This window comes from Humulus lupulus, chromosome 4, assembly GCF_963169125.1.
Source record: "Humulus lupulus chromosome 4, drHumLupu1.1, whole genome shotgun sequence".
Taxonomy (NCBI): domain Eukaryota; kingdom Viridiplantae; phylum Streptophyta; class Magnoliopsida; order Rosales; family Cannabaceae; genus Humulus; species Humulus lupulus.
This window is the reverse complement of record NC_084796.1, coordinates 179,933,697-179,944,968: the sequence shown is the minus strand read 5'-3', so window position 1 is coordinate 179,944,968 and position 11,272 is coordinate 179,933,697. Positions and strand designations below refer to the sequence as shown.

General features: G+C 35.5%; 1 protein-coding gene across 2 annotated transcripts; it reads left to right on the top strand.

Moving 5' to 3' along the window:
• Positions 1–507: 507 nt before the first annotated feature.
• LOC133831002 (uncharacterized) lies at positions 508–3,805 on the top strand. Of its 2 annotated transcripts, XM_062261160.1 has the most exons (9): positions 508–873; positions 1,500–1,595; positions 2,081–2,165; positions 2,410–2,531; positions 2,923–2,947; positions 3,038–3,121; positions 3,230–3,259; positions 3,350–3,454; positions 3,601–3,805. In XM_062261160.1, the coding sequence occupies exons 1-9, from the start codon at positions 781–783 to the stop codon at positions 3,663–3,665; spliced, it is 705 nt and encodes a 234-aa protein (XP_062117144.1). In that variant the 5' UTR covers positions 508–780; the 3' UTR covers positions 3,666–3,805. The 2 variants fall into 2 exon arrangements, with proteins under 2 accessions (XP_062117144.1, XP_062117143.1); XM_062261159.1 differs by having other exon boundaries at positions 512–873; positions 3,350–3,622.
• The last annotated feature ends 7,467 nt before the right edge of the window (positions 3,806–11,272 follow it).

Below are 11,272 nucleotides of genomic sequence, written 5' to 3'. Positions count from 1 at the left end.
GCGGGATTTGCAGGACCCATGGCATAAAGGTAACCACTTTACGAGGAATATGACCCTGAGATTGTCAGGGCGTGCTGCGCACAATTCCGTGTCAAGCGGCGTAGTGGGCATGCTAATTGTCGAGTCGTACCTTAGCAACCCTATCAACGGATCGCCTACAAAAGTAGTTAGACAATCTTTTGACTCTGAAGACCTGCATTCATTGACACTTTGTTCCAGCAACAGTTGCTGCTAGTATATATATATATATATATATATATATATGCACTTATATAACTAAATATTGAAAAAATTAAAGTTGTCCGGTAAAGTTTTTACTTAAGTCATTCCAATTATTTTTAATTGATAAATGCTAGTATTACCCAACATAAATTTGAAAGGTATCGATGCTATATACTTAATCATCAATTAACACAGTCTAGTGAAAATGTTTATTTTATTTTCATAACACGAACAACTCAACTACTTAGAGAAGATGGTGCCTAAGTGACCCAACCTCCAACATGTTCATGTCTTTTTTATGACTCAATTCGCTGCTTAAAACAATTCAAGAGTCAATGACGTACAAATAAAAACTAACAGTCACCATCACTCTCTTTGAGGAGAGGCAAGGAGTCTCTCTCTCCCTTTCCCCTCTCTAAACTAAATCTTAATATTACACATTGTAGATCCCAGAGCAAAATATACCCATGTACATCAGGTTCTGCTACGCCATTTAAGGACCATACGTTAGCTCTAAACTTTTCCCATTTTGGGTTCAATTGAAGTTGGTGAAAAGAGATGAAACCCAATTGGGAGCTCAAGAACTGCTGCACCAATGACCAACAGGTCTTTCTCATCACTGTCTCAATCTGCACTGTTGTTATACTTGCGGTAAAATAGCTTCCCTATTCATTCTTTTCTCTTCTATAATGATTACATTCATTGTTATTATCTTTTTCACATTGCCAATGGGCAATCTATGAATCAATGAGATCAACTCTGAATTAAGAGAAGTTTTCCAAAGCTTTTGCTCTGCCATTGGTTATATTCATGGACTTTTTATTAATTATTTTTTATTTGGGCTATTCTTTCTAAAACTTTTGTTTTTTTCTATTTCTTTTGTATCTGGGTTCGTTTTCTCTTCACTTGTTTTGGTGACATTTAGTCGTTAGACTGGACAGTGGTTATTGGGTTGGTGGTTTTTGATTGTGAAAGCATCAAATGTATTTGATTTCAACATGTGACTTTTTGATACATTCTTTTGTTTCTTATTTAATATATTATTTATTTATTTATTGAACTTGTGTAACTAAAGCTAATTTACTTGCCAGAAATTGCAAAACTAGAAAGCAACAACAATCAAGTTTTTGGTTTTAGAAATTAAACGTAATCTGCTTTTTACTACAGAATGTGGAAAATTGTATATAAAGGATTAAAAGTTTTTTTTATATTTTTTTTTATTTTGGCATTTTGAATCATCTAAGTTTATATTGTCAATCGTCTTTTAATACTTGTAGCTCTGGCGGACAATATTGCTGAGACCATTCAAACTTGTTACAGTGTTTCTTCACGAGGCAAGCCATGCTATTGTCTGTAAACTGACATGCGGCAAGGTTCTTATCTCTTTCTTTCATCTATGAAATGATAACATTGCAAATTTCAGAGGATTTCCTGTATGAAAATGTCTATTTTCATAAATAATATCTTCAAACAAAATTGTGCTTATGCTTACAGTTTTAGAATACTACCTTTGTATTTTGGCAGCAGAATCATTTTAGTGTAAATGACCTTGTTGACACTTATTATCTTTTCATTTTATTTTTAAGTAGTGTGATGAAGATGTTTTATTGATTAATGTGTTCACACTGATGTGTTGGACTCACCCTTCAATAGGAGAACTTAGTTTCTATATGAACCTCTACAAATATGAATATTTCATTTAAAACAATAATGACCCCAATTGACAGAATTTCATGTCTACTCAAGGATTCTCAATGTCATCTAGGTGAGGAATGTTGAACCATATATGGGTGTTCCAGCTTTAAATAATTGACAATGTATTTTTTTAACACAGGTGCTGATGTTTAATGTTTTGCAGGTGGAAGGAATTCAGGTTCATGCAGATGAAGGTGGAACTACACAAACCCGTGGGGGTGTATACTGGTTAATCTTGCCAGCCGGATGTATCGTCTCAATCTTTGACTCTCTTTCTTTTTTCGCATCTATTGCTATTATTCTGTGACAGACATACCTAATGGCCCAAATGCATGTAGACATTTATCTTAATATATGGTTCATCATGCAAGTTTATCTCTACTAATTTGTTTTCTATGGTTTGCAATATATTTTTCTTGAGCATACTTGTCACACTAGGATCCTTCAATTTTGGCACACCATCATTTCATTCAAAATTTATTTTTGGTTCAGATCTTGGTTCATCTTTTTGGGGAATGCTCTTGATACTTGCATCCACAAATCTTCTTACTGCAAGAATAGCTGCAGGATGTTTCCTTGCTGCTTTAGTTGTGGTACTTTTTGTAGCTAAAAATGTAAGTTTTCGAAACTACCTTCACCATGTTTCCATCAACTACATATCTATTTTAATATGCATTTCAATTTGTGAAGCATTAGGGATGTTGCACACTTTTTTGGACCCTCTGGAAACTCTCAGGATTTCACTGCTTAGCTAATTGTTTACATTTAACCACTATGAAATTTTCAAGGCTTTAGAATCAGTTTATTAAAAGGTTTTGGCAGACAACTTATGGAAGTATGTACCTCTTGACATGTTTCATAACTTTTCCTTCAAACGAAAATAAATTCAATTATACAAAATATGAAATAAACAAAGCTCTGCACTGATTTATGCCATCTATTATGAAATCTTGGTTTTCTTTTTCACTATCCTTACCCAGTTGTGTGTGGTTGTGTTGTGTACAGTGGACACTTCGAGGACTTTGTATTGGTAGGCACACATAATTTGAGTGAACACAGCTTTTCCTGTCTTGCAAAGGTCACAAGATTTAGTTGTTAATTATGCAAAATGATCTATCAGGTTCTATAGTTTTCCTTGGTGTGATCTGGGTTCTGCAAGAAACAACCAAAGTTCGCATACTTCGCTACATCATTCTATTCATTGGTAAAAAAGGAACTAACTAGACTTTAAGTCTTTAACTAAAATGCATCCCCTACTATGATATCTGAAGAATTGAAAGAATGCTACTTACTATATGTTGTCAAACTGCAGGTGTAATGAACAGCTTGTTTTCAGTTTATGGTATGCATTGGAAAAGACCTAGTTAACTTAAAGAATCAACTTTCTGCTTGATTAAAAGTGTCATGCCTTACTTTTTATATAATGATGCAGATATTTATGATGATCTTATTTCTCAAAGAGTTCATTCCAGTGACGCCGAAAAATTTGCTGAAGTTTGTCCTTGTCCTTGCAATGGTGTTGGATGGGGAGTAATTTGGTCAGCATACTGTCATTTGGAACATTTGAATCCAAGTTTCTACTTCTTTTTAATTAATTTTTACAACTTCTAGAGTCAACATTTTCTTATTTTGGGGATTACTGTTATTGCAATATTCTGATTGTTAATAACACTTCAATATGCCGGGGGTTGATATCTTTCTTGTTTCTTTGTGGTGCCATGTACCTTGGTCTTGTGATATTGTCTTAAGGTACACTCTTACATTCCACTACTTATTTGGATGCCCTATAAATTTGAAGTCTTAAAAATATGGAAGCATGCCACTTGACTTCCTGAGTTTAAGCAAAGTACTATGTTTGCTTCTAGATTCCCAATACAAAATTAAAATAAAGATTTTCAATTCAATCTAAAATGATACCTTGAGTCCATGTTTGGTCAATTTAATTTTCTTTAATACCTTGATCTTTACTCGAGTGTTTTCTTTATCAACTTGTTTGAAACTAAAGGTGTTTCTATTAATGAGGTGCTGAGTGGTCCAGTTGATAAATTTTGATTTTCATGTTATGGCTGTGTTCTAAAATTATAGAACCAATAGTTCTTTCATTTATCGTTATAGTTGTCCTGTGTTTTATGGTCAAAACTAAAAAATTATTCCTTATATGTTTTATGAACGTAATCACTTTTTCTGATTCTGCGTAGGATTTTGATTCTCAAACTTCACTTGCTGGGAAGTCCTACAATAGAATCGTCTTGATCTGGTCAAATACGCTCATTATTTTCACCCATTTGCGGTGTGCATTTACCGATTTAAGAAAATCATTTAGAAAAATCAGGTTTATTGATTTTATACCTTGTAACATATATATGTATATATTTCTTATGTTGGGGTATTATTTTTGGATACTTAAAAGAAATTATAACCCATTTTTTTTATGACACCATATTTGATAGTTATAGTAGGCATTCCACCAATTTTTAGGAAATTTTGAAATTTACAGTAATCAAAGTTCAAATAATCTAATTTTTCAAGCGTATAAAAAAAAATCAGGCACACATGCAATTTACTGTTTGAAATCTGATTTCGACACCGTAAATTATTATGAATTTTCTAAAACTTGACAGGATGTCTGTTATAACTATAATGTACATCATACAAAAAAAAATTGAGTTATAATTAATTCTAAGTACCAAAAATTAAAAACATCCCTACGGGACCCTACCTAAAAAAATTCATATATATATATATATATATATATATAGAGAGAGAGAGAGAGAGAGAGAGATTGATGGCCTTGTTCAAAATTTGTAATACTATCTTCTATTCATTCATTATCTAAGGTCAAAAAAGATTAACATCAGAAAGCACTTTATTTTTTATTTTTGAAAGGACAAAGCACTTCTTATATTAAGGCAACTTAAATAAGCTGATTCGCATATTATGCTCAAAAGGAAGATCTATGGGAATGGTTTTTCTGTTACAATACTAGAGTATTTATAAATCTCTACTATATAATAAGTGTCTAGATCTCCAACATAATCGTTGTTATTAATATTACACCCAAATTTCGAAAATAAATAAATAGCCTCAAAATGTAGGTTAAAAAATAACTAGTGTTAGTTGTACACTTGTATTAATTGACATATGATTCCAAATATGTTATCAGAGTTTGAGCATGAGTTGCAGGCTAGAACACACCAATCTTCTTCGAGGAATGAGTTCGACAAAATCACTGGATGAGGAGGAGGTTATAATCGGAACAATGAGCTCGAAGCCTGGCCAGTCTCGAAAGCGCGTCAGCACAACGATCGAGCTCAGTGACGTGTCTTGCACGTAGAAAGACTGTTAAGAAATCCCTATTTCCTAGGGATTTGTTATTATCATATATTAAATCCCTATTGTCATGGGATATTATGTAGTTAACGTATTTGTAGTATTTATTTCAAATTTATTTAATTGAATGTAACTTCCCTGAATCAGCAGAAGATATTCTCATGTCCAGGTCTATAAATAGTCTGGAGTAATTCATTTGTAGACACGCACAAAATTGTAATAGAGAATACTCTGCCAAATTGCTTTTCTTCAAAGCCTTGAGAGAATAATGAGAATAATAGTGACTCGTGGACTAGGCAGATTTTAATTGCTGAACAACGTAAAAAGCCTCTGAATCCTTTTACTTTTTTAATATTTTTGTTTAGTACTCTTCATATTTAAGTTGACAAAAAATAGTGTCAACAATTTGGTGCTTTGTTGAGAGCATGAAGAAAATCGATGTATTGTTTAATAAAAAACCTCATGCATACAATCAATGGCCGCCACGAACAACCCTGGAACTGGTGGGCGATTATTGCCAAAAATCCCCGAGGAGCGAACTTCTCAGACTGAGAACTACTCGCGAAGTCCTGGGAAGCAACCCATGGTAGATCAGAGCCCCGATGAGGGAAGTGCATCATCAGCCTCCAGGGGGCAACCTGCTCCAACCCCCAGACCCGACGAGGATCTATACTATAATCCTGAAAGGTATGTTCCCATCATGGAATTGGAGAATCACAGACTACACGAACAGCTAGCCGAAGCCACGCGGCGAAACGAGGAATTGGCTAGGCAAGCCGCTGAAGTACAGACACTGCCTCGAAGGACCAGATGACGGCTCTGTGGAAGTACGGCCGCCAGAATGGCTGAGCAAAGGGCCCAACCGAGGCCCAGGACAAATACCGGCAATGGTCGTCCTAGGGGAAATGCTCAAAACGTTGCTATGGGAAACCCTACAGTAAGTGTAACTGTTGGAATGAGGAATAGCTGAGCTCCTCCCGTAGCTCAAAATGATAATCCCGAGCCTATCTGGAACAACCCAGATCTTGTCCGAACCAATTTCGGACCTTCCAGACCCAATAACGGAAGGCCCCCGCCATCACCAATAAGATATCCTCCATCGCTAGTAAGACACCCCTCTCCAGCTCGAAAGGCACCCCAGCCAGCTTCTAATGGGAACTGGACAAGGGAACGGGCACCTCAGAGACCCTCTCGGAGTGGGATTTGTTGGGGAACGGGCACATATAATAAAGAGTTACAATATTTTGATATATGAGATATATCCAAATATGTAACATATTTGGTGTTACAAATTTGTAACTTCCAAATATTACCCATTATTGTGTAGATTTGTTGTTACACAATATTGAGATGAATTTCTTAAACCCATATGTGAAATGGATGTTAGAGATGTGATTTTAACTCACATAATGTGCATGGAAGTTACAAAATCAAGTGGGAATGACTTTGGAACGTTTTGGCAAATTTGGAAACTTGGTTGCTGAAAAAACGTCTTGGGCCGCGACCTGAGTTTTTCAGGCCGCGGCCCAAGAAGCAAAAACACATCATGGGCCGCGGCTTGTGTTTTTCAAGCCGCGGCCTGAGCAGCTGACAACATTTTCCAAACTTCGGTTTTATCTAATTTTGAATGTTTCCAACAGCCAAGTAACTCCCAAATCTCTATTTTAATTTCATAAACATCCAATTAATAATTGGTAACAGCCATGGGGGTTGGTGGAATTTGAAATTCAAAGGGTGTCTCAAAACTCTATAAATAGGAGCCTAATGCTCACTTGAAAGACACAACATTTCTATCAATTAGAGCACTTGGCTGGAAACACCTTGAGGCTTGATTATTCCAGAAAGCATTTACAAAAATCTGTGAGAGATCCCTTAGTGCACTAGTTAGGGGGAAATAAGCTTTTGGACAAAGGTTTCAAACCATGTTCAAGTTGGTGATCTACAACACTCTTCACTTTGGTAGTGTGAGTGAGAGTTGTTTCTATTTTGTTTTCTTGGTATTTCTTTCTATTCTATTTCTCTTCATCTTCATATTCTTCTCTTTTGTTTATTTGTATTTCTTGTTTTGAGTTGTAATCTTCTTTTCTTTTTTCAAACACTTCACTTTATTTGTATTATTTTGCATAGAGTTGTATTTCTCTATTTCTTCTTTTATTTATTTGTATTTTCAGTCATAGAGTTGTAACTCTATTTAATCAATCAATATTTATTTGTAATATTTTGTTTAGAGTTGTAATTATCTTACCATTTCCATTGAGGCAAAACTATTTTTCCTAACATTCAAAAGCTTACCCTTGTTTGTTTCAATGGAAGCTGAGACCATCAAGATTATGAATCAAGACCTAGTGAGATTGGATAGGTTTGATGGGTCCAATTTCACTAGATGGCAAGACAAGGTGAGGTTTCTTTTAACCACTCTCAAAATCGCCTACATTGTAGAATCCACTCTAGAATCCGACAAAGACACTCCCGAGGTGGTGGAGAAAAGAAGGAAGAGGGAGGAGGGAAATCTCCTTTGTAGGGGTCATATCCTCAACGCCCTTTCCGATAGGCTCTATGATCTCTACACCGAGACCAAATCGGCAAAGGAGATATGAGATGCATTTGAAACAAAATTCAAGGCGGAAGAGGAAGGTACCAAAAAGTTTTTTATATCGCAATATTTTGATTTCAAATTTTTTGGTAATAAACCCATGCTTCCTCAAATACATGAATTGCAAATTATTGTTAACAAATTGAAAGTGCTAAAGATGGAGCTTCCCGAGGCCTTTCAAGTTGGTGCTATAGTGGCTAAATTACCACCAACTTGGAAGAGCTATAGGAAAAGAATCCTTCATAAAAAATAAAGATTATTCTTTGGAGGAAATCAAAAAACATATTCGAATCGAAGAGGAATCGATATGTAGAAATAAACTTGTGGAGGGGTCTAATGAAGAGACTTCCAAAGAAAATGCGGTATCACAACCAAAGCATCCCAAAAACAAAGGGAAAAAGGGTAACGAGAAACCTTTGGGTCCAAAAACCAACCCAAACAAGTTTAAGGGCGGGAAAGGTCCTTGCTTTGTGTGTGGGAAAAAGGGTCACTATGCTAGAGAGTGTAGACATAGAAAAGACCAACAAGGACCTAAGGTGAATGCAACTCAAGAGGAAAACATAATTGCTACCCTTAGTGAGGTGAATGCGGTCCAAGGCAAGGTGAAAGGGTGGTGGTATGATACATGTGCCACCGTCCATGTCACCTATGACAAATCATTGTTCAAGACCTTTGAAGAGTCAAAGGGCAACCAGGAGACTCAAATGGGCAATGAGGGAAAATCCAAGGGACTTGGCAAAGGTACCATTGAAGTCTTTTTCACCTTCGGCAAGAAAGTTACATTAGTGAATGTACTTTATGTTCCCGAAATGAGTAGAAACTTGGTAAGTGGTGATTTGCTTGGCAAGCCCGGCATTAAAGCCGTTTTTGAGTCTGGTAAACTTATACTTACCAAATCAAATGTATTTTTGGGAAAGGGGTACTCTTGTGAGGGTATGGTTAAATTATGCACCAATGATGTAACTTTCAATGTTATCAATAAAAATACAAATTCTGCCTATATTTTTTAGTATGATTCTTTATATTTGTGGCATCTTAGACTACCGCATATAGGTTTTTCAACCATGAAAAGAGTAGTAAAATGTGGTATGATTGCATGCAATATTAAAAACTATGGTAAATGTGAAACATGTGTTAAGACAAAAATGATTAAGAAACCATTTCCTAGTGTAGAAAGATCATCTAATTTACTAGATTTAATCCATAGTGATCTTTGTGAATTAAATAGTGTTTTAACTAGAGGTGGTAAAAGGTATTTTCTTACTTTTATAGATGATTTTAGTAGATATACCTATGTGTTTCTTTTAAAGCATAAAGATGAAACTTTTGATGCTTTTAAATTATATAAATTAGAAGTTGAAAATCAACTAAATAAAAAGATTAAGGTGCTAAGAAGTGATAGAGGAGGAAAGTTCTTCTCTAATGAATTCAATACATTTTGTGAAGAAAATGGTATAATTCATGAGTTCACCGCATCTTATACACCACAACACAATGGTGTTGCCGAAAGGAAAAATATGACTTATCTAGAGATGATAAATTCTATGTTGGTGTTTTCTAAGTTGAACTTCAACTTATGGGGTGAAGCGCTTTTAACCGCTTGTCACATTCTTAATCGAATATCGATGAAGAAAAATGAGATATCTCCATATGAGTTATGGAAAGGAAGAAAACCCAACATAGGGTACTTCAAAGTGTGGGGGTGTCTTGCATATTGCAAGAAAAACGAACCTAATAATATAAAGCTAGGTTCAAGAGCCATAAAGTGTGCTTTTGTTGGTTATGCCAACAATAGTAAAGCTTATAGGCTATTAGACTTAGAGTCTAATATTGTGATTGAATCTAGAGAAGTTGAATTCTTTGAGAACATGTTATGTGACAACAATTCTCAAGCTTCAACATCTCTAAAGGAGAATGTGTTATATGAGAACAATTCTCAAGCTTCTACATCCAAAATTAATTCTCAAGAGGAGAATTCTCAAAAGAATGTAAAGCAACCCTTTGAACTTAGAAGAAGTCAAAGGCTAAAAAATAATGAGAAAAGTCTAGTAGTGGATGAGATAGATTCTCAACGAATTTCATTCTACATGGTAGAAGGAAATAGAGACGAATTCATTAGAAAAATTCCTATTGTACTTCTTGTTGAGGATGATCCTAAGACTTATAAAGAAGCTATGCAATCAAGAGATAGTGCATTTTGGAAAGAAGTCATCAATTATGAGATGGATTCAATTCTTTCGAACAACACTTGGGAATTGGTAGACCTCCCACCGGGGGTCTAAGCCAATTGGGTGTAAGTGGGTATTTAGGAGAAAATACTACTCTGATGGCACTATCCAAACCTTCAAAGCTAGATTAGTAGCTAAAGGGTTTAGGCAAAAAGAGGGTATCGGTTATTTCGATACCTATGCGCCTATTGCAAGAACAACTTCTATAAGGATTTTGTTCGCTTTAGCTTCTATACACAACTTGTATGTTCATCAAATGGATGTCAAAATAGCATTTCTTAATGGTGACCTCAATGAGGAGGTCTATATGGAACAACCCGAAGGGTTTGTCCTACCAAAATATGAACATAAAGTGTGTAGACTTGTAAAATCCTTATATGGATTGAAACAAGCTCCTAAGCAATGGCATGAGAAATTTGATCGAGCCATCATGTTTAATGGGTTTAGACATAACAATGGAGACAAGTGTTTGTATTCCAAAACTTGTAAGGGATATGTGATCATTGTTTGCTTATATGTGGATGACATGCTTATTCTAAGTAATATCATGAAAGGGATAGAAGAAATGAAGAGGTTTCTATTATCAACCTTCAAGATGAAAGATCTTGGAGAAGTTGACACCATACTTGGTATCAAAGTAAAGAAACATAGTGGGCGTTTTGCGTTAGGGCAAGCCCACTATGTTGAGAAAGTATTGAACAAATTTAACCATCTCAAGGTTAAAGATGCCAATACTCCATTCGATCATAGTGTAAAAATAGAGAAGAATGAAGGAAGAGCGGTGGCTCAATTGGAGTACGCTAGTGCTATAAGGAGTCTAATGTACGCTGCCCAATATACTACACTTGATATAGCATTTGCGGTGAGTAAACTTAGTAGGTTTACAAGTAATCCAAGTGTTGATCACTGGAAGGAGATTGGAAGAGTCCTAGGTTATCTCAAGAAAACCAAAGGACTAAGCCTTCATTACTCCAAATTTCCTTCAATCTTAGAAGGATATACAGATGCAAGCTGGATATCCAATCTTGGGGACAACTTGTCCACAACTGGTTGGGTATTTACACTTGGTGGGGGTGCAATTTCTTGGGGTTCCAAGAAACAAACCAGTATATCTCATTCTACTATGGAAGCAGAGTTTATAGCTCTAGCTGCTGCCGACAAAGAGGCCGAGTGGTTCAGGGATCTGTTGATAGAGATACCCCTA

Bases quoted from the DNA above. Each gene is read 5' to 3' on its own strand.
- LOC133831002 (XM_062261159.1), top strand. From the start codon at position 781: ATGAAACCCAATTGGGAGCTCAAGAACTGCTGCACCAATGACCAACAG. The intron at 2,948-3,037 runs GTAGGCACACAT...ATGATCTATCAG, and splicing joins ACTTCGAGGACTTTGTATTG to GTTCTATAGTTTTCCTTGGT. The intron at 3,260-3,349 runs GTATGCATTGGA...ATAATGATGCAG, and splicing joins CAGCTTGTTTTCAGTTTATG to ATATTTATGATGATCTTATT.